Below are 20,785 nucleotides of genomic sequence, written 5' to 3' on the forward strand. Positions count from 1 at the left end.
GCCTGTGATCTCCCGGTGCCTGCGCCCAGCTGGCCCAGCCCAGAGGCTGAGTCCGCAGGCGGCGTCCTGGCCTCTGCCCGCTGCGCCCCAGCTGCTGGCTCTGTGCTGGGGCGCGGGGCGTGCGGCCGCTGTGAGTGTGTGTGTGAGGCCAGGACACCCGGCCATCCCCGCGGGACGGGCCGCGCCCCGGGCCAGCAGACCGCCCGTGTCTCCCCGAGCCGAGCCGCGCCTCCCGGCCTCGCTGCGCCAGGCTGGCAGTGCACGGCCCGCACCTGTGCCACGGGGCTGCTTCTCCGCCACGTGGCCTGTGGGCGCTGAGCCTAGGATGTAGCCATGGAGCCCGCAGGACCTGCGATGGGGCACGAGGTGGACACGAGTTTCCAGGTGTCACGTACAAGAGTCCCCCCAAGTTCCCAAAGCTGGTGATGGCAAGAGGGCCCGAGGGACCCAGGCCTCACTACTGCACCCCCCAGGTGCGCGCGGTCGGCATGGAGGCCGGTGACGAGAGCAGAGCTTTTACTGATGCTCCCCTGCGTACGACTCTAGCATTCCTGGGGCACAGCAAGCGGCGCTAAGTTAGCACAGGGCAAACGTGCGTGGGGAGAGGTCGGGGACACCAGTGCAGCCAGCAGAGCCTGTCCCGGTGGAGTCACACAGGGACACACTTAAATCCCCGAGGAGTGGTGACAGCACGTGTGAGATGTCGTCTGCAGGAGCTCGTCAGAGGCCCAGCACCCGGGTTTTTACTGGGGGCAGGTTACGTGGCACCTCTGCCCAGCACGCCCCCAAGTTGCAGGCTCCAGAGGGGGAGCAGGTGCCAGCCCAGCCACAGCGTCGGTGCAGACGGTTTAGGCCCCGTGAGGTACTCTGGTCACATGGTGATGGGAACCCTCGGAAGTTCACGCTCCTAGTGCCAGCCGAGGGCCGGCCCCGGGGGACAACACAGGGACGGCCGCCCTGGCCCGCTGTGCTGACTCCTTCCCGCACAGGCCTGGGGGCTCACCCTTCTGGACTGGGGGCCCTGAACAGAGCGGGTCCAGGCCGTCGCCCCTGAAGGGCGACCCCCGCTCAAGGCAGCACGGTCGTCAGGTTACTCAGCCTTCGGTCCAGAAGATGTGGTCCTCCCTTGGATGAACACGTAGCCAGAGCGATGGGGGCTCATGGAAACCAGTGAAGGGGCGAGAACACGGAGGCCCGTCCTGACAGGGGTCTTTGTCACAAACAACACACATGAATTCTGATTGAATGCATCAGGGAAAGAGTTTATTGCAGGGACAGAGGACACACGGAACTTGGGAAGGGGAAGACACCAGCACGGCGGGCGGTGGGGGTGGCTCCCTCCCGCCTCCCCGCCACACAGCTCGGGCCGGGAGTAAGCTGTCCGCGCTGGAGTCACTGCCAACCTGGGCTTGGTGGCACGGCATGTTGACTGGGGGACAGTCAGTACTTGAAGAAGTGGGTGGGCTGATCCCAGGGGGAGACATGCACAGTGGTGGCCAGGGGACTGTACTGCCCACTGCGGGAGCACACGAGGGGGGATTGATAGCAGCCTTGGCTCTTAGTAAAGAATCCGGGGGTGTAAATGGCAGTAAGCTATCGAGGTTGGGGTGCTTGTAAGAAGATCACTCAGCAGCAGGACTTCTGGGCCAAGGCGGGGACGCAGCAGGCCACACGGGAGCACGCGGGGCGGCAGAGCAGGGACACGCAGGAGGCTGGGCGGCAGCAGCTGGGCCGGCAGGAGGCGGCGGGGGCACAGCAGGAGGAGGCGGGCACACAGCAGGCGGGCCTGCACACGGGGCGGCAGACGAGGGACACGCAGGAGGAGGGTCTGCAGCAGGATGCGGGGCAGGGGCCGGGCTGGCAGCACGAGGGGGCTGGGCAGGGGGCGGCCCCGGAGCAGACGGGCACACAGCACACGGGCCTGGAGCAGATGAGTGTGCTGCAGACGGGGGTGCCGCAGACAGGAGTGCTGCAGACGGGGGTGCTGCAGACAAGGGTGCTGCAGATGGGCGTGCTGCAGACGGGCGTGCAGCTGACGGGCACACAGCAGGCCTGCTGGCAGGGCGAGGAGGTGCAGCAGGAGGGCTGGCAGCTAGACTGCAGGCAGCACAAGGCTGTGCAGGAGCTGCTGCAGGCTGATTGGCAGGGGCTGAGCCCGCAGGCCACCTGGCAGCAGGGGCTGGACACGCAGCTCCCTGGGGTGCAGACGAGGGTCAGGCTGGGGGCCGGGGTGCAGCAGCTGGGGACACAGCAAGTGGGGGCGCAGCAGGAGGGGGCGCAGCAGCTCTCTGGGCTCTCGTCCACCTGCAGGGAGTCAGTGCAAGAGTCCCAGGCACCGGGCAGGCAGGCGGGGACGGCATAGTCGAGGTCGCTGGAGCAGACGGACAGGGCGGAGGCGGCCATGGCGGGGTGGAGCAGGAGGTGAGCTGGGAGGAGGGAGTGAGTGTGAGTGTGTGAGTGAGTGTGTGAGTGTGTGAGGAGCCTGGGCTGTCCGCTTTTATACTCCTCCCTGGCTTGTTTTCCATCGCGAGGCCCCACGCCCCTTCCTTGTTTGTGCTGGGACTCAGGGAACTCTCATTAGTGCCCGTGCTGTGTTTCGTTCTGTGAGGCGTCGCTCAGCCATAAACTCCTGCTGTGTTTTGGGGTCCGTGCTAAGCTGCTCTGGTCTGTGCCGTCGGGGGAGTGCATGTGTGAAGTTGGCTCCTGCCAGGCCGCGCTGGCCGTGTGGCGTCCTCTCTCCCCTAATCCGGCGGCCTTGTGTGACAACAGAGACAGGTCCTGCGCACACCAGGGACTCTGCTCTTCCGGCGCCGTCGCTGTAGAGTGCGAGCTGCAGAGCCCAGGTCAGCGAGGGCCTGAGGCCCGGACGTGACTCGCCGCGGGGCCCCAGCACCCCCTGTGGTGCAGGGACCTCCCCAGGGCGCGTGGCAAGCCGATGGTGGTGGGCAATGTGGTGGCGCACCGCCGTGTCCTCCCCGGGTGGGCAGTGCACATGCCTGTCGTCCACCTGACGCCGGGCCGGCCACGCCCTGCCACGCGGGCTGCATCTGCCCCACACCACGGAGCTGCGCGTGTGCCGCAGCGCCCCCTGGCGCCGCTGCAGACGGAGCAGCCGCGGCCACCGGCCCGCGACCCACAAGGATCGCTTGTGCTTCCTGTTGATGGTCTTGACTGTTAGCAGGAAAATTCCTGGGGCCACCCAGCCAGACTGCAACGTCATCGACTTCTCTTTTCTTCTGCACATAATCTCCACGGGGCTTTTGGGGCTCTGCTAGGTCGGTTTCCCTCCCTCTGGTGCTTTCCGCCTCCCGAGTGTGTTCTCTGTGCAGCAGGTCTCCCCGTAGGATGATCCCGCCGTGTGCCAGGTGGCCCCGGGGTTCGGCCCGCCCCCGTGATGGTCCCTCTACGTGATGGTTCCCCCGCGTGATGTTTCCGCCGCGTGACAGTTTCCCCTGCGTGATGTTCCCCCCCCCCCCCCCCCCCCCCCCCCCCCGCGTGATCGTCCCCCTGCTTGATGGTTCTGCCGCGTGATGGTTCCCTCGGGTGACAGTCCGCCCGTGTGATGGTTCCCCCACGTGATGGTTCCCCCGCGTGATGGTTCCCCCGCATGAGGGTTCCCTCGCGTGCCCAGTGACCGGCGTGATGGTTCCCTCGTGTGCCAGGTCCCCCTGCGTGCCGGGTCTCCCTGGGAGCGGCATGGGCACCAGGCTCGAGCCTTCAACGACCACGGGCAGCCACGCGTGGGGAGCCCGGGCGCCCGAGGGACGCGCTCAGCACCCGGCGCCCAGCGACGACCCGGCACCGCGCCGCGGGCAGGGACCACAGGAGCGGCGGGCGCCTCGCCCGGGGACAGGCTGGCGGGACGATGTCCCCGCGAAGTCTGGGCTTCAGATTCTCACCCTTCCCGCCATCCTGTTCCCACATGGCTTTCCACTCAGGCCTCTCAGCACCTGGGAAGAGTATGGACGGCAAGACAGACGGGGAGAAATTCAACTGAGTTGTGGACGATGTTGATTTAGTTTGTTTTCTGAGTTCTAAAAATAATATAGATTTGAGCCTGGCCTGTGCTCAGACATATATATATATATTATGTATGTATGTTTATGTATATTACATGCATATATTACATATATATATAGTGCATATGGGGGGGGGAGGGAGAGAGCGCAGACATGTCTGCTTCCCCACGAGTCGGAAGGCCGCGACGTGCCTAGCGGGGAGACGAGTCGCATGCGTGGCTGAGCGGGGGACGCGGCCCGGCGTAGAGCAGGACGCGCGTCCAGTCAGGTGTCTGTGAACAGAGAGCCACCGCGAGCGGGCCGCGTGTGCTCGGCGGGGCGGCATTGCTACCCCGGCGCGCACGGTGGCTTCGCAGGAGGCCGCGGCCAGGGATAACGGGAGCGGGCGGCCGAGTGTGAGCGAGTGTGCGTGTGTGTGCACAGTGAGGGGGCAGATGAGGGCTCGTGGAGGGGGCCGACCCTGAGCAGGGACGTGGCTGCGGCAGACAGAGTGCGGGAGGCACTGTTCGCGGCCGCACTTCAGACGTGTGTCGTGTGTGGTGACCATGTGCTCCTCGGTGGCCCTGCAGGTCGTCTGGCACCTGCAGGGCAGGCGGCGGACCCGGGTCATGGCGGGGAGGCTCTGTCAGAGAAGAGTGGGGAGCCCCGGAGAGGAGGCCACCGGCGAGGGAGGCGACGACTATGACTCCACCAAAGTCCAGTCCCGGAGCTCCACGAACTAACGCACAGGAACCGGACACGCAGGACACTGTCATTGTCCCCCAGGGGACGGGAGCACGTGATTCGTCCTAGAATGCCAACCCCTGTGGTCTCTGGAGCTCGAGGACACGTGGAAAGTGGATGCACGGACAGGAGCCCCCGGAGGGAGGGTCTCTGGTGATGACAAATCTGAGCTCCGGCCAAGAGGTCCGGGTCCTGATGTCACCAACGCCCTGGCCTCCGGTTCCCCGCTCACACAGTGGCGGCAGTCCTGTGTCCCCAGAACATGCGATGTTTAAACCACGAGAAACATTCTGAATGATGAAAGCTGACTGTGAAGGATCAGCACCCCGGCTGCGCCGGGGAGCACCCGCCACCCCACGCCCACGCTCGGAGGATGCTCCTGGGACCCTGCTCACCCACTCCTGCCTCCCCAAGGACACAATGGGACAGGTTCCTGAACGAGATGATGCAGGAAGTTAACGAGCTGGACGACGTCCCAGGCAAACAAACACGAAGCCGGAAAAGGGGGCTGTGGTGCCCGGGACACCGCGCCAGGAGAGTATAAGAGCCGCCAAGCCCGGAAACTCACACACTCATCCTCACACTCACCGCCTATCCCAGCTCCCCCCCAGCCCCACGACCCGCCATGGCCACCTCCGCCCTGTCTGTCTGCTCCAGCGACCTCAGCTACGCCAGCCGCATCTGCCTGCCCGGTGCCTGGGACTCTTGCACTGACTCCCTGCAGGTGGACGAGAGCCCAGAGAGCTGCTGCGCCCCCTCCTGCTGCTATGCCCCCAGCTGCTGCCAGCCCTCCTGCTGTGTCCCTAGCTGCTGCACCCCGGCCCCCAGCATGACCCTCGTCTGCACCCCAGGGAGCTGCGTGTCCAGCCCCTGCTGCCAGGTGGCCTGCGGGCTCAGCCCCTGCCAATCAGCCTGCAGCAGCTCCTGCACGGCCTCGTGCTGCCCGCAGTCTAGCTGCCAGCCCTCCTGCTGCACCTCCACGCCCTGCCAGCAGGCGTGCTGTGTGCCCGTCAGCTGCACGCCCATCTGCAGCACGCCCGTCTGCAGCACGCTCGTCTGCAGCACCCCCGTCTGCAGCACCCCCATCTGCAGCACCCCCGTCTGCGGCACCCCCGTCTGCAGCACCCCCATCTGCAGCACCCCCGTCTGCGGCACCCCTGTCTGCGGCACATCCATCTGTAGCACGCCCGTCTGCAGCACGCCCGTCTGCGGCACCCCTGTCTGCGGCACATCCATCTGTAGCACACCCGTCTGCTCCAGGCCCGTGTGCTGTGTGCCCGTCTGCTCCGGGGACGCACCCTGTCCAGCCCCCTCGTGCTGCCAGCCCAGTCCCTGCCCCGCGTCCTGCTGCAGACCCTCCTCCTGCGTGTCCCTCGTCTGCCGCCCCGTGTGCAGGCCCGCCTGCTGCGTGCCCGCCTCCTCCTGCTGTGCCCCCACCGCCTCCTGCCGGCCCAGCTGCTGCCGCCCGGCCTCCTGCATGTCCCTGCTCTGCCGCCCCGCGTGCTCCCGCGTGGCCTGCTGCGGCCCCGCCTCGGCCCTGAAGTCCTGCTGCTGACCGGACACATCTCCCTCGGACCTGCCTGACCCAGGACCCACCCTGTGACCTCAGTCCTCCCAGCTGCCCCTCAGTCTGCCTGTCCCGTGTCAGGTGGCTGCCCCCACCAGGACAGGGTCCCCCGGGCCTGCAGCGTCCTGTCCTGACCTGACCTCCTCCCTCCCAGGAGGCGCCTCCACCTGCCTCTGGGTCACCTGTCCTTCCCTCCCAGTTTCTCTGTCGGTCACCTGACCATGACTCCCAACCTGTCATCACCTCCCCGGGCACCCCAATAAACTCACTTCATCACCTGATCGCTTCTCTCACGTGACTTCATGGTTCGGAGGGGTGGGGGCCACACGGTGCTGAGCAGACGGGGGCCTCCTGCAGCCACGAGCATTCCTGGGAAGAGCGACTGAGACCCCCCAAGGGGCCATGGCCTAACTCCTCTGGGCAGGTCACGCTGGGACTCTGGCCCTTGCCCAGGAAGGTCAGGGCCTGCTGAACCCACGCCCAGGGCTCCCCGAGGCTTGTTGCCCGCATATGGGTCCTGGTCTAGGGCGTCCTCAGGTCCTCGGACCGTTTCACCCACTGTCCTGCCCGGGCAGCCCACCCCCCAGAGTCGCCCGTCTGGAGCCGGTCTGGGACTCAGCAGTGCAGCCTCTCTGGGCCCGGGGCCCTCCTGCTGTCTGCCCGCAGGTCTAGCTTCGGCTGAGACCTGGTGGGCGAGGGAGGAGCTGCCCCGAGCTCATAGGACTGGACGTGGAATCTAACCATGAAGTGTGCAGCGTGGGGGACCCAGAGTTGCGATTCAGGCCTCAAGGTGGCGACGGGTGCGGACGGCGGCCGCTCTGCGTCGGTGCGAAGTCGGCTCCTCGGGGCGCAGGCCGCCCGGGGTGCAGCTGTCCAGGAGCATCGCCCAGTGGCCTGGCACACACGTCTGCTCCGTGTGTTATTTCACTTTCTGACGTTTCGGTTAACAGTAAGTTTATTTCATTTCAACTCTTTCTTGCTACTGTGTAGAAATTCGATTGGCTCTCGCATGTGGACGCTGCATTGTGTAACCTCGCCGAGTTCACTCGTGATCCGATAGCTTTTTTGCACGTTCTCTGTATGATGACAACCATATTAAATATATAGAGACTTGTTTTATGGCCTAGCATATAATTTATTTTGGTGAGTGTTCGATATGCACTGGAAAAAAACGTGAATTCCGCTCTTGTTGGGATGATATATTGCATAAATGTCAAATAGATCAGGTTAGTTTGTGGTGTTTTGGGTTTTAGTGTTTTTTATATACTTATTGATTTCATCAAATTAAGAAAATATCTGGCCATCATCTCTTGAAACATCTCCTTGGCCTCTCCCCCACCTTTTTCCCCAGTAACTTTAATTGGATGTGCCTTAGATCACTTAACATTGGTCCCCAGGTCGCTGAGGCTCTGTGAATATTTCATTATTTCATCTTTTTCTCAGTGTCCTTTGGTTTGGCTCATTCCTACGGCCGCGTCTTCGGGTCACTTGGTCTGATCTTCCGCAGTGTCTAATCCACTCTCGAGCTCATCTTTTTAATTTTTTACTGTCGATGTTGTATTTTTCAGCCTTCGGAAGTCCATTTCGTCCTCTTTCGTATCCTCCGCTTCTCTCCTCATCATGCTCATGTTTTCCTTTAAGTTCCCGAACATATTTATAGTGGTTGTTCTAAGCACCTCGCCTGCTCATTCTATCGACTCTGTCATTTCTGGGTTTATTTCTATAAACGGTTTTATCTCTTGGGCGTGGGTGGCATCTTCCTCTTCTTCACGTGTCTGGTACCTTTTTAGTGAATGATGCGTTTTAATAGAATAAGACCATAACGTCGTCGAACGTTATTCTTCGTTCCCTTTGTTTACGGAGCGCGGGGCTCTGTCGTGCCTGGCAGTTACTACTCGTGGCTCAGTCGGGTGCGTCTCATGCTCCCGCGCTTGCTTTGGAGTTTTGTCGGACAGATCTGGAGAAGCCTTTCCTCGCGAGCAGGTGTGGCCCTCCCGCTGAGAAGCGGCTCTTCCCGGCTCCGCGCTGAATGCCTCTGGAAGGCGGCGAGGACTCTCGGCGCTCTCGCTGGGAACGGTCCTGCCCTCAGCCCCGCGCACCCTCTGGTGACCGTTCTCGCCCACTTCCCGGGGCTCTGAGCTCTGAGTGATCGGCTTAGGTTCGGCAGTGGATTCAAGGGGACCCTGTGGGTGTGACCCGTGTATCTCTTTCCTCTCCGCGTCCGCCCCGGGGATCCCAGCGGCCTCACCCTCGTGGACGCTGATGCCTACCCCTGCGGCTCCGTGGACCCACCAGGCCGTCTGTCTTCAGCTCCATGTGCTCGTGCGGGGACCTCTCGCAGCCCGCGCCCCGGGGCTACCCCAGGGCTGCCTCCTCCGTTTCCCTCCTCTCGGTTGTCCGGTGTCTGAACCTGGTGCCTTGTATTTTTGCCCCGTTTTCTCCTTGCTTAGGGAGGACGAGTCAGGCCCGTCATGGCCAAAGTAAAGTCGGACTCCTTGTTTCCGAGAAGTCAGTTTCTCTTCCAGTCCAATCCTTGGCTGCCCTCTCTAACTCCTCAAATCATCCCTGGTTTGGGGACCGAGTCTGCCTGCTTCCACTCTGGGAAATGCTCCCAGCCAATTCGAGGCCGACCCGAGACGCCTCTGCCACCCCAGGGCCTGGCCCGTGCGGCCAGCCTTCTCCAAGTGGGAATGGGGCTTGGAGGCCCCGACCGTGGGTCCCGGAGAGGTTTCGCCTGTTCCGCCCAGGGCTCAACGGTGTCCTGTGTGCGCAGACCCCGCATTGAATGCATCCGTGGCGAAGTTACGAAGTCCGATCAAGGAAAAGAAATAGTTGGTGAATAAAAGTACAGGCGGGTGAAGGATAAGCTCAAGATGGTCTCGGATGGCTAACCTGTGCTGCCCGGGCCCGCAGGAAGCCGCCCGGGACGCTGCTGGATGGCAGCGTGTCGCGGACAGAGGGGAGACGCGGGCACGTGGCCACGCGGAGGAAAGACAGTGAAGACACGTAGACGTTAGCGCAGTGCTCAGAGTCAGGGGCGTTTATTGGTCAGTTTGCTCAGGTGTGTCCGGAGAAGGCTCTGTGTCAGGGACTCACGGAGGGCGAGTGGGCCCTCGTGAGGGGCGGGAGAGAGGGAGGGGGCCACTGCCATGGGGACTTCCTAGGAGCCCGCACGGGCCGTGGCCTCGAGTACGGCCACTTAGTTCTGGCTGGAGCAGTAGACGCCAGGAAGTGGTCTAAGTGCTAGAGCTGCTCAGGACGTGGCGGCCAGCTGCCAAGGGGGGATCTGACCCCGGCCTGAGTGAGGGGACACCTGATATGGATTGGGAATGGACTGAGGGGCGGCTGGGAGGACTGAGGTCACAGGGTGGGTCCTGAGCCTGGCAGGTCCGAGGGAGATGTGTCCGGTCAGCAGCAGGACTTCAGGGCCGAGGCGGGGCCGCAGCAGGCCACGCGGGAGCACGCGGGGCGGCAGAGCAGGGACACGCAGGAGGCCGGGCGGCAGCAGCTGGGCCGGCAGGAGGCGGCGGGGGCACAGCAGGAGGAGGCGGGCACGCAGCAGGCGGGCCTGCACACGGGGCGGCAGACGAGGGACACGCAGGAGGAGGGTCTGCAGCAGGATGCGGGGCAGGGGCTGGGCTGGCAGCACGAGGAGGCTGGGCAGGGGGCGGCCCCGGAGCAGACGGGCACACAGCACACGGGCCTGGAGCAGACGGGCGTGCTGCAGACGGGGGTGCCGCAGACGGGGGTGCCGCAGACGGGCGTGCTGCAGACGGGGGTGCTGCATACAGGCGTGCTGCAGACGGGGGTGCCGCAGACGGGGGTGCCGCAGACGGGCGTGCCGCAGAGGGGGGTGCCGCAGACGAGGGTGCTGCAGACGGGGGTGCTGCAGACGGGGGTGCTACAGACAGGGGTGCAGCTGACGGGCACACAGCAGGCCTGCTGGCAGGGTGAGGAGGTGCAGCAGGAGGGCTGGCAGCTAGACTGCGGGCAGCACAAGGCCGTGCAGGAGCTGCTGCAGGCTGATTGGCAGGGGCTGAGCCCACAGGCCACCTGGCAGCAGGGGCTGGACACGCAGCTCCCTGGGGTGCAGACGAGGGTCAGGCTGGGGGCCGGGGTGCAGCAGCTGGGGACACAGCAGGAGGGCTGGCAGCAGCTGGGGACACAGCAGGAGGGCTGGCAGCAGCTGGGGGCGCAGCAGGAGGGGGCGCAGCAGCTGGGGACACAGCAGGAGGGGGCGCAGCAGGAGGGGGCGCAGCAGGAGGGGGCGCAGCAGCTCTCTGGGCTCTCGTCCACCTGCAGGGAGTCAGTGCAAGAGTCCCAGGCACCGGGCAGGCAGACGCAGCTGGCGTAGCTGAGGTCGCTGGAGCAGACGGAGGGGGCGGAGGCTGCCATGGCGGGGCGTGGGGCTGGACGTGCGCTGGGAGGAGGGTGTGCGTGTGAGTGTGAGCGAGTGTGAGTGAGTGTGTGCGGATCCTGGGCTGTCGGCTTTTATACGTCTTCCCGGCGCGGCCCCCCGGCTCGGGTGCACTCACCCCTTCCTCCCGGCCATGAGCCGCGTGTTGTTTAGCCCGAGGACCCATCGCTCAGCTCACAACGCTCTCGAGTTGGCTCACGCGTCTTTCCCTGTTTGTTCCCATGAGGAAACCTCGGCGTGAGTGCAGGTTGCCTTGTGTCGGCGCCTCGGTCGGGCGTGGGCAGACGAGTGTGTGTGGGGCGTGTCTCTGCTCCTGGCCGGGTCGCCGCCTGGCTGGCCCGGGCGTCATGCGCCTGGCGGTTGGAGGCCCGTTGCATTTCGCTGACTCCCGTGGACGGGAGCGTTTCCTGGAGGTTTCAGGGGTTCCTCCATGTCTCCTACGCCCTTGTCAGTGCCTATTGTGGCACACACCTGTCCCGTCCCGTCCTGTGACCATCAGCACCCCTGAGCTGTCCTTCCCGAGTGGACAGCCCTGTTTTGACGTGGGCAAATGTACCGATGCCTTCCCGAAGCTCCGTGTTCCATGAGCCTGACAGACCCTCCGTTACTGAGGTCACGCACGGCACCTAACGCTGCCCTCTGGCGGGGGCTTCACCTTCCGCCCCTCCCGGAGTTGGCGGCGGTGCGTGCTGTTTGGGGAGGGGTTTGGACTGCCCATCCCCCACAGAGGCCGGCTCCCCTGGCCCCACACGCCCTCCACAGTCCCTCCCTGCTCCCCTGCAAGGTGTCACTCCGCTTACCTGCAGGGCCCTCGAGCTCCGGGATCTCACCTCCTCGCCGCTTCTCCCGCCTCTTCCTGGGCGCAGACTGCGGGGTTCGTGCCATGGTCCCCTCGGGCAGCCCTCTCCCACCCTACCCTAACCTTCCAGAAAGAAACTGCTCCTGGTCTCTGGGCAGAGTCTAAATCAACGCAATCCACACGATGGGCCCCCCAGTCCTCCCTTTCCGCCCACCGCCGTGGAGGGACCCTCTGAAGCATACCCGGGTGTCCCCTGTGCCCCCGGCGAAGGAAGCCGGCCCCTCCTGGAGGCCTTGGCCATCACAGCTGCATGCGGGCCACCTCCCCAGGGAACAGATTTGAGGTGCGCGGAGCCTGGCTCCTGCCCGAAAGCCCACATGTGATCTGTCAGACCCGGCTACAGGCGGCCACAAAGGCTTCGGTCTCCTGCCACACAGCAGGCTCGGGGTGCAGGTGGGGCACTGCCCTCCCCCGCCCCCGTCCCCGCCCCCCGACGTCCACGTTCCGCGCCCAGCGCCTCCCTACGGGGCCTCGAAGGTGCTTCTCCGCCTCTGACTCTGCGTCCAGCTCTTCCCTCTCCCCTGCCCCGCGCCCGCCCCCACCCCCCGTCCTCCCTGCAGGGGGCGCTGTCCTGGGCTCCCTCACGCGACCCCCTCCGTGTCCCGCGTCCCTCCGTGAGGCGCTGGGGGCCGGAGCCTCCGCCTTCCGCCTCCCGGCGCCTGCTCCGCCGCCCCGTGACGGCACCGTCCCCGCCGCTCCTGCTGCTCCCGGCCGCGGGGGCCTGCGGCGCGGGGCGGCTCGGCCCTTCCTCCAGCTCGGCCGGGCCTGCCCGCGTGTCACCTCCTCCCGCTTTACGGTTGAGGACACTGAGGCTCAGAGAGGTTCGGCGACCGGGCCCATGGCCTCGAGGGCTATCTCAGCCGGCGCCTCGGCGGCCGTCGCCCTCTGCTGCATCGCGGGCTCCGGACGGCAGCGGCTGTTTATTGCTGCCGCTGCCGCTTCGGGAAGCCGTGGCGGCCCCGGGAGGACGCCCGGAGGAGGCGCCGAGGCGGGCCGGGGCTGGAGGGGCTCGCAGCGCCGGCGTGCGCGGAGCCTCCGACGGGCCGGAGGGGGTCCGCCTGAGCGGGAAGGGGGCTCCGTGAGCCCCAGGGCGGCTGGCTGCACCGCGGGAGGCTGGGGCAGGTCGCCAGGCTCGGAGCCGGGCGCCGGGGCCTCGCGCGCCCTGGCCGCTCCTGGCTGGGGGCGGCAGAGGCCGGGGCCGGCTCCCTGGCCCTGCGTGTGGCTCGGCCGCTGTCCGGTTGACCAGGCTCTCAGTGTGGATGCAGCAGGTGGACATGTTGAACCGACCGGGTTCCTCGCTGGAACGTAGCCACGGGCGGTCCGCCTGTCCCCCGGCCCTGGTGCGCGGCAGCCCCGGCCGGAGCTGCTCGCACCCTCCCGCACGCGCCGCCGAGGCAGAGGCAGACGCCGTGTGTGGCCCCAGTGCCATTTTTATTAAACAACGTGGGAGAGGCTCACACTGGGATGAGCTGAATTCGGGGTCCCCCTCACTGTTCATGGGCCCGAGCTCCCCATGCCTGGGGCTCAGCCAGGCCAAGGCACATCCCGGAAGCTGGCAGCCCGCCTGGAGCAGGACCCGCGTTTCCTGAAGTGGGGCTGGAGCCTGGTGCGGACACGGCGGAAGCCAGGAGGGGCGAGCCACCTGCCAGGCGGCACTGGGCTCCGCCGTCTCCCACGGCTTCGGGGAAGGATTTAGGGGCACAGTGTTTACTCACAGCCCCGAGCTCCCCAGGGACCCCAATGGGCACCACCCCGAGGGGTGTGGAACCCGACCCCCACGCCCAGAGCAGGCCGAAGCTGGGGTCAAGGTCAGGCTCCTGGAGCGCAGACCCCTCCCCCGCCTCAGATGCCCACTCCTCTGTCTGGGACCCCTGCTCCCGACACGGCTGCCTCCAGGGCGACCCCGCCCTTGGCATCGGACACGTTAGAGGACGGGGACGCCGTTGCGTCCGACCCGTCCGTCCTGCTCTGCGGGCAGCCTGCTGCACAGCACTGGGAGGGACGGTCCCCTCGCACCCCGCCGTTTCGGTGCCCACAACATAAACTATGACCGAACGATCCTCGCATCACAGAGTGGGCGTGTGCCCCCCTCCTTCGCCATCCCCAGGGGCCCCCGAGGCGCTGCTCAGGCCCGCACGCCATGGGTCCCACAGCCCCCTGCAGCGGCGACGGTCCCACGGTTCTCCCTAGCGCGGCTGCTAGCTTTGCTTCCTGCAACAATGGGGTGTTCACCGTTGTCCTCGTGTGGCCCCCCTCAGGCTGGAAGAGACCCCAAAACTCCCCATGGCCCATCTGGGCCACAGCCCTTGCCACTTCAAGGAAAATCACTGGTTCGACCCTAAGGGAAGGTGTCCCGGGGCTTTCTGGATCATTCTGTGGGCTGCTGTGGGCGGCGGGGACGTGCGTCTGCCTGAGGTCTGATGCAGCGTGACAGCAGCTGGTGGCCGTGTGCTTCAGGCCCCCGCGTGGGGATAGGGAGCTGTCCTCTCTGCCTGGTCACTCGTGTCCTTGGCCACATTCACAGGGGAGAGGCCTTGGGAGCGTTTCACGGGGCAGGGACCTCATCACACCCCGTGACACTAGCCTGGGATGGGCCTTGGCAAGGTAGACTCAGACGGCCTGCAGGGAGCGCCCGGGGAATGGCAGGTGGCCCCAGATGTAAGTCATCTGGCACTGCGGGCGAGGAGTGGCGGCGGGCCCAGCACAGACGGGAAAGGGGGCCTGGCCCATGGAGCACCGTGAGGACGGAGCCACCGACGTCTGTAAACCGGCAGACGGCGCCCGCTCGGCTCCTCGCTCCGGCGGTCCCGGCTGCGCGCTGTGGGGACCACTGTCGGGTCCCGGCGTCTGGTTGGCGATGGCAGCTCAGCTGGGCGCTCTGGGGACGCCACGCGTGAGCCTGTCTCCGCGGGGACTGCGCGCTCCCGGGGCCAGGGCTGGGACTGGTCTTTTCTTGTGCCCAGCGCTGCCCGCTCCGTGCCTGGTTGTGCGGGGCCGGGGGAGGTCATGGGCAGCCCCGGGGGTGGTTGGCCGGGGACGGTCGTGACACCGGCCGTGGGGCTCCTGCGAGGGTCCTGCGAGGGTCCTGCGAGGGCACCGTGGCCCCTGGCGTAACCGCTGTGATCTCCCCGACGCAGACCTGCGGCCCCTGGACATCCTGGCGGAGGCGGTCCCCCCGGACGGCGCCGCGCGCGGGATCCGCGTGGCGCGGGTCCAAGGCGCTCTGGGCCTGCAGCTCTCGGCCGCCGCCCCGCACGCCATGAGCTTCCCCGCATCGAGGATTTTCGTCAGATGCGATGTCTTCCCTGAAGAATTTTCCATCGTCGTGACCCTGAAAGCGCCCAGTCTTCCCCCAAAGGTCAGTGACCCTCCGACCTTCGCGGCCGGTGTCCTCGGGGCCAGAGTGTGCAGACTGACCGGGCGGGCAGGGTCTCCTAGCCCTGTGGCGTCAGCGGCGGTGGCCTCGATGGGCGGCGAGGTCCCCGTCACCGTGAGCGTGCAGGCTCAGCCTGTGTGGCCGTGTGCGTCACTTTCCTGGTGTGCGAGCGGGTCGGAGGCCCCGGATGGGGCTCGGAACTTCTAGTACAACACCCGTTAGCAGGAAAGGTGAACAGTAAAATAACAAACACACCCTTTGGGGGCCCGATTACCTGAGTGGGGAGCAGCGACTCATTTGCCTTCTGCACGTGGGTCCGCCTGGTCCGGACCTCCCGCGGGAATGGAGTCGCGCAGAGTGTGGCTTCTACGCAGCACGTGGCCGAGGTTCGCCGCGTTGCAGGGCACGCCAGCGCTTCGTGCCTGGGTCAGCCACCTTGCGTCGGGGCGTAGGCTCACTCCACAGTACCTTTACCCATCCCAGCTGATGGACACCTGGTCTAATGATCTCCCCCTTATGATTGGATCGCTTAATTTATTCACATTTAAATTATTATCAGTATATAGTGAATCTTCATTATTCACATATTTCGTACTTGCCAATTCACCTTCTTGCTTAAAGTGATGTGCGACCCCTAAAGTCAACACTCGCGAGTTCAGTTATTTGTGGGCGTGGCCAGAGCACCCCCGTAGTTGACGATCCAGGTTCCAGCGCGTGCGCATTCTCGGCCGCGGCTGAGCGAGCACTGCTCCGCCATCTAGTTTTGGCTCATACTGCAGACAAGGGTTCTTGTTTCCTGCTTAGTGCCACATTTTCCACAGTTTTGTGCTTTTATTGGTGATTTTCCTGTTTAAAATGGCCTCCTAAGTGCAAGAAGGCTGTGGTGTCCCTTACAGAGTGTTAGAAAAACTCCATTCAGACACGGGTTACGTTGCTGTGGAAGTGAGTTCGGTGTTAGTGAATCAACAATAAATATTGCGAAGTCGTGTGTGTGTGTGTGTGTGTGTGTGTGTGAGTGTGTATGTGAGTGTGTCTGAGCGTGTGCGCCCTCAGTTCTTGCTAACATTTGTCCTTGACTCGGTTGGTGACACAGAGCTCCGAATCCCTCATAACTTCCTAAGTGATAAGGGTGCTAGGAGCACCTGTAGCTCTAATGTTTGGCCTTTGACTCTGGTCCCAAATCCGTTGGAACTTCCTGGGTGACGGGAGCATCTTTTGCTCTAACGAGGTGACTCCGGGTGGCTGCTGGGTGAGGGCTAGTCACCAGAAAGACAGGCGGGGAGAGGGGCTGGGCGCTCCCAGCCCCGCCCCCGCCCTCCAGGGGGGAGCGGGCTTGGGGAGGGCGGTATGGTGGATGGTGCCCACGGAGGAAGCCCCGTGACTCCCAGCAGCCTGGGATGCAGGGAGCCTCCGGGTTGGTGGACACTCCCCACGCTGAGAGCGCGGTGCACCCCAACCCCGCAGGGCCACAGCTCCTGTGCTCTGGACCCTTCCAGACCTCACCCGGTGGACCTCTTCACCTGGCTGTTTATCTGTGTCCTTTCAACTGTCCTTGGCAGTAAACGAGCAAAGCAAAGGCAACGTTTTCCTGGGTTCTGAGCCCCTCTAGTGAGTCATTCGTTGAACTGAGGAGGTGGCGGTGGGAACCTCTCCAGACAGAAGCCGTGGGTGACCTGGACACCTGCTACTTGCAACTAGCATCTGAAGCGGGGGGGGGGGGGGGGGGGGGGGGGGGGGCAGTCTTGTGGCACTGAGCTCTTGACTCTGGTTAATGTCAGAATAGAATTGAATCGCATGGCAGGACACCCGGCTCGGGCCGGAGACGAGGTCATGTGGGAGCAACCGCGCACGGCCGGGGTCAGAACTGCGTGCGGGAGCAAACGGCGGCACAGGGCAGCTCCCCGGACGCGCGCGAAGCCGGGCTGCGTGCTGGGCGGCTGGCGGGAACGAGGCCGCAGGCCGCAGGCACGAGCCCCGCGTCCCCGGGAGCAGCGGTCGCTGCGCGCGCAGCGTTCCCGTGACCCCGCAGACCCGCGCCTGGGCTCGGGAGCCGCGCGTGGCCGGAGCCCGGCCTGCCGGCCCGCCGCCCCCGCCCCGCGCATGGCCGCCGCGTTCCTCTCGTCCTCGCTCACGGCTCCCTTTGGCATTTGGTGGATATTTTCTAACGTAGCATTTCGATTTCTTGGATGATTTTTCACTGTATTTAAAAAACTTCTCCTTAGTGTTGCTCTAGGGCTGAGCACGTTTTAACCTATCGGAATCAACTTCTGACTTGGAGCAATTCTGCTCCCGCCAGGTGCGCAGGCGCCGCTCGCTTTTACGTGCCCCGCGCCCCCTCTCGACCTCGTCGTGGGCTTGCTGCTACACATGCATCTATAAACGTTGTTAAAGCCAACAATATCTTGCTATAATTATTACTTAATATACTTGTACGACTTTTAAGAGGTTTAGAGAAGAGAAGAAAGTGAGTTCGTATGCGCAGCTTTCGTGATCCGAACCCGCTTAACCTAACGCTCTTTTCTATGGATCTGAGGTACCGTCTGGGGTAATTTCCTTTGCTGGGTACAGCTTCACTCCCGTGTATGTCCTTTGTGCCAATATCAGCAAACACACTACATATTTATATACTGTACGCCCAACGAAATGTTTATATATATATATATATATATATATATAATTTAGTTTTGTGTAACTGCTCTTAAATCAGTTACCAGAAGAACAGATGAAAATGCGCCTTCGTATTGTCGTTTCTAATCACACAGTCACCTTTACTGGTGCTCCTTGTTCTACCCGGTGGATGAGGGCTTTTGCCGGGGGTCACCTGCTTTCAGCCTGAAGGGGTCGTCCCCTCTTCATACATCTTAGAAGGTGAGTCTGGTGATGTCAGGTGACCGCTTTGATTTGCCTGGGACTGTGACTTGACTTCATCGTTGACGTGCAGCTGTGCTGGGCGTAGAGTCCCCAGCGGGCGGCTTTTCTAGCACTTTGAGTATCTGCCTGTTACCGCTCGGCGGGGAGCCCACTGAGCTTCGTGCTGGGCTGCCTCCTGGGTGACCTGTGGTTTCCCTCTTGCTGCTTTCGAGACTTTCTCCTTGTCTTTGTCCTGCAATATTTTTACTGCAAAGTGTCTGTCTGGGGACCTTTTGTGCATATCTTACTTGGAGTTCATGCAGTTTCCTGGATTGTCAATTTTTTCAATGAATTTGTAAAGATCAGCCAGCATATCTTTGGGATAACATTTTTCCATTGCAGCCTGGCTGCCAGGTGGTCCTCTAGCAGAGCCCAGGCCCCTCCCCATTACAAATCAGTGAGACCTCGAACCCCGAAGCCCGCTGGCCCCGGACAAGTGCTCGACGGAGCCCTGGGCTGATTTTGCAGCCCCGCAGCCCAGAGCATCGCCGAGGCCCCTGCCTCTGTCCCTTCAGAGACTCAGCCGAGCACGGTGATCACCAGACGACACACGGAGGCCGTGATCAGATGCCAGTTGCTGGGTCGCAGCTGTAGAGGGGCCACTGCAGCTGCACAGGTGTCTTGGGGCCAGGCTGCTGGGCAACCACATCCTGCCACTGCACCTGCACGGGGACAGTGTCCAGGAGCTGGCATCGGAGGCATGACCCACAGGCCACCACATCCGGATGACCTCCTGCCTGGGCAGGGGAGGGGTCTGGGTTCTTTGGGGAGGAGACCTTGCTCTGATGTTCATGCAGGGACTGCAGGGGTCCCTGAGAACCCTGCGCAGGTGAGGAGGGAAGGCAGGAGCGAGCGTTAAGTGCTCCTGGTAGGGGTTCTATGAAAGGTCAGGATGCAGTGAACCAAGGCATCCGCCCTCACGGTCATTCCTCCTGCCGCACCAGCCCGGGCCTGCGCGGCTCCGTCAGCCCGCAGGGCACGCCCCCTAAGCCGGGCCGCCAAGCACGGTCAGCCCGCCTGCCGCTGACTGCGTCTCCCTCCCAAAGATCCCGCCATGGCCCCACCCTGCTGCCTCTGTGGGGGTAAGAGGTCTGTTTACAGGAGCCGCTGCCCACGGGATGGCACAGACACCGTTGGCTTCAAGAGTGTCCGATTGTGACTGTTCCCGCAGCAGCGTCCACAGCGTTTCCTCTGGGGATACACAAGGGTCAGGATGGCCTGGCTGCAGTCAGGAACTTCACGGCCGTGGCATTCACCATGACCCCGTGATGCTGACACACAGCACAGTGCTAAACACCAACAAGGAAGGGAGGCTTCACCCAGCCTGCTGCTGGGGCCTCGCACGCGCCCAGGAGGGTATAAAAGCCGACGGCTGAGCGCATCACATACACACTCAGACACACACACACACTGACACAGTCACTCCCTCCTCCCAGCTCACCTCCAGCCCCACGCCCCGCCATGGCCGCCTCCGCCCCCTCCGTCTGCTCCAGCGACCTCAGCTACACCGGCCGCGTCTGCCTGCCCGGTGCCTGGGACTCTTGCACTGACTCCCTGCAGGTGGACGAGAGCCCAGAGAGCTGCTGCGCCCCCTCCTGCTGCGCCCCCTCCTGCTGTGTCCCCAGCTGCTGCCAGCCCACCTGCTGTGTCCCCAGCTGCTGTGCCCCCTCCTGCTGCGCCCCCTCCTGCTGCGCCCCCTCCTGCTGTGTCCCCAGCTGCTGCACCCCGGCCCCCAGCCTGACCCTCGTCTGCACCCCAGGGAGCTGCGTGTCCAGCCCCTGCTGCCAGGTGGCCTGTGGGCTCAGCCCCTGCCAATCAGCCTGCTGCAGCTCCTGCACGGCCTCGTGCTGCCCGCAGTCTAGCTGCCAGCCCTCCTGCTGCACCTCCTCGCCCTGCCAGCAGGCCTGCTGTGTGCCCGTCAGGTGCACGCCCGTCTGCAGCACATCTGTCTGCAGCACATCTGTCTGCGGCACCCCCGTCTGCGGCACCCCCGTCTGCGGCACCCCCGTCTGCAGCACATCCATCTGTAGCACACCCGTCTGCAGCACGCCCGTCTGCTCCAGGCCCGTGTGCTGTGTGCCCGTCTGCTCCGGGGCCGCCCCCTGCCCAGCCCCCTCGTGCTGCCAGCCCGGCCCCTGCCCCGCGTCCTGCTGCAGACCCTCCTCCTGCGTGTCCCTCGTCTGCCGCCCCGTGTGCAGGCCCGCCTGCTGCGTGCCCGCCTCCTCCTGCTGTGCCCCCGCCGCCTCCTGCCGGCCCAGCTGCTGCCGCCCGGCCTCCTGCGTGTCCCTGCTCTGCCGCCCCGCGTGCTCCCGCGTGGCCTGCTGCGGTCCCGCCTCGGCCCTGAAGTCCTGCTGCTGACCGAACACATCTCCCTAGGACCTGCCTGACCCAGGACCCACCCTGTGACCTCAGTCCTCCCAGCTGCCCCTCAGTCTGCCTGTCCCGTGTCAGGTGGCTGCCCCCACCAGGACAGGGTCCCCCGGGCCTGCAGCGTCCTGTCCTGACCTGACCTCCTGCCTCCCAGGAGGCGCCTCCACCTGCCTCTGGGTCACCTGTCCTTCCCTCCCAGTTTCTCTGTCATCACCTCCCCGGGCACCCCAATAAACTCACTTCATCACCTGATCGCTTCTCTCACGTGACTTCATGGTTCGGAGGGGTGGGGGCCACACGGTGCTGAGCAGACGGGACCTCCTGCAGCCACGAGCATTCCTGGGAAGAGCGACTGAGACCCCCCAAGGGGCCATGGCCTAACTCCTCTGGGCAGGTCACACTGGGACTCTGGCCCTCGCCCAGGAAGGTCAGGGCCTGCTGAACCCACGCCCAGGGCTCCCCGAGGCTTGTTGCCCGCATATGGGTCCTGGACTAGGGCGTCCTCAGGTCCTCGGACCGTTTCACCCACTGTCCCGCCCGGGCA

General features: G+C 64.4%; 5 protein-coding genes across 6 annotated transcripts in view; 3 read left to right on the forward strand and 2 right to left on the reverse strand.

Moving 5' to 3' along the window:
- Positions 1–1,626: 1,626 nt before the first annotated feature.
- On the reverse strand, positions 1,627–2,403 carry LOC107510165 (keratin-associated protein 10-12-like). Its single transcript, XM_016143431.2, has one exon. The coding sequence runs from the start codon at positions 2,401–2,403 to the stop codon at positions 1,627–1,629; it is 777 nt and encodes a 258-aa protein (XP_015998917.2).
- A 2,964-nt stretch (positions 2,404–5,367) lies between these two features.
- LOC107510164 (keratin-associated protein 10-3-like) lies at positions 5,368–6,297 on the forward strand. Of its 2 annotated transcripts, none has more exons than XM_036238132.1 (2): positions 5,368–5,815; positions 5,912–6,297. In XM_036238132.1, exons 1-2 carry the CDS (start codon positions 5,368–5,370, stop codon positions 6,295–6,297), a joined length of 834 nt encoding a protein of 277 aa, XP_036094025.1. The 2 variants fall into 2 exon arrangements, with proteins under 2 accessions (XP_036094025.1, XP_036094026.1); XM_036238133.1 differs by having other exon boundaries at positions 5,368–5,792; positions 5,985–6,297.
- Positions 6,298–9,717: 3,420 nt separating this feature from the next.
- LOC107510163 (keratin-associated protein 10-12-like) lies at positions 9,718–10,704 on the reverse strand. Its single transcript, XM_036238131.1, has 2 exons — positions 10,563–10,704; positions 9,718–10,427 (listed from the first exon to the last, which is right to left on the reverse strand). The coding sequence occupies exons 1-2, from the start codon at positions 10,702–10,704 to the stop codon at positions 9,718–9,720; spliced, it is 852 nt and encodes a 283-aa protein (XP_036094024.1).
- Positions 10,705–14,829: 4,125 nt separating this feature from the next.
- TSPEAR (thrombospondin type laminin G domain and EAR repeats) overlaps positions 14,830–20,785 on the forward strand; it is a 38,699-nt gene continuing 32,743 nt past the window's right edge. Inside the window, exon 1 of the mRNA XM_016143522.2 lies at positions 14,830–14,943. Coding sequence (XP_015999008.2) covers positions 14,845–14,943 — 99 coding nt within the window. The 5' untranslated portion in view covers positions 14,830–14,844. The remainder of the gene's footprint in view (positions 14,944–20,785) is intronic.
- On the forward strand, positions 19,333–20,229 carry LOC107510158 (keratin-associated protein 10-3-like). The gene is made up of 2 exons (XM_036238136.1): positions 19,333–19,793; positions 19,902–20,229. Exons 1-2 carry the CDS (start codon positions 19,333–19,335, stop codon positions 20,227–20,229), a joined length of 789 nt encoding a protein of 262 aa, XP_036094029.1.

Source organism: Rousettus aegyptiacus, unplaced genomic scaffold (genome assembly GCF_014176215.1).
Source record: "Rousettus aegyptiacus isolate mRouAeg1 unplaced genomic scaffold, mRouAeg1.p scaffold_m13_p_20, whole genome shotgun sequence".
In the NCBI taxonomy this organism is placed as follows: domain Eukaryota; kingdom Metazoa; phylum Chordata; class Mammalia; order Chiroptera; family Pteropodidae; genus Rousettus; species Rousettus aegyptiacus.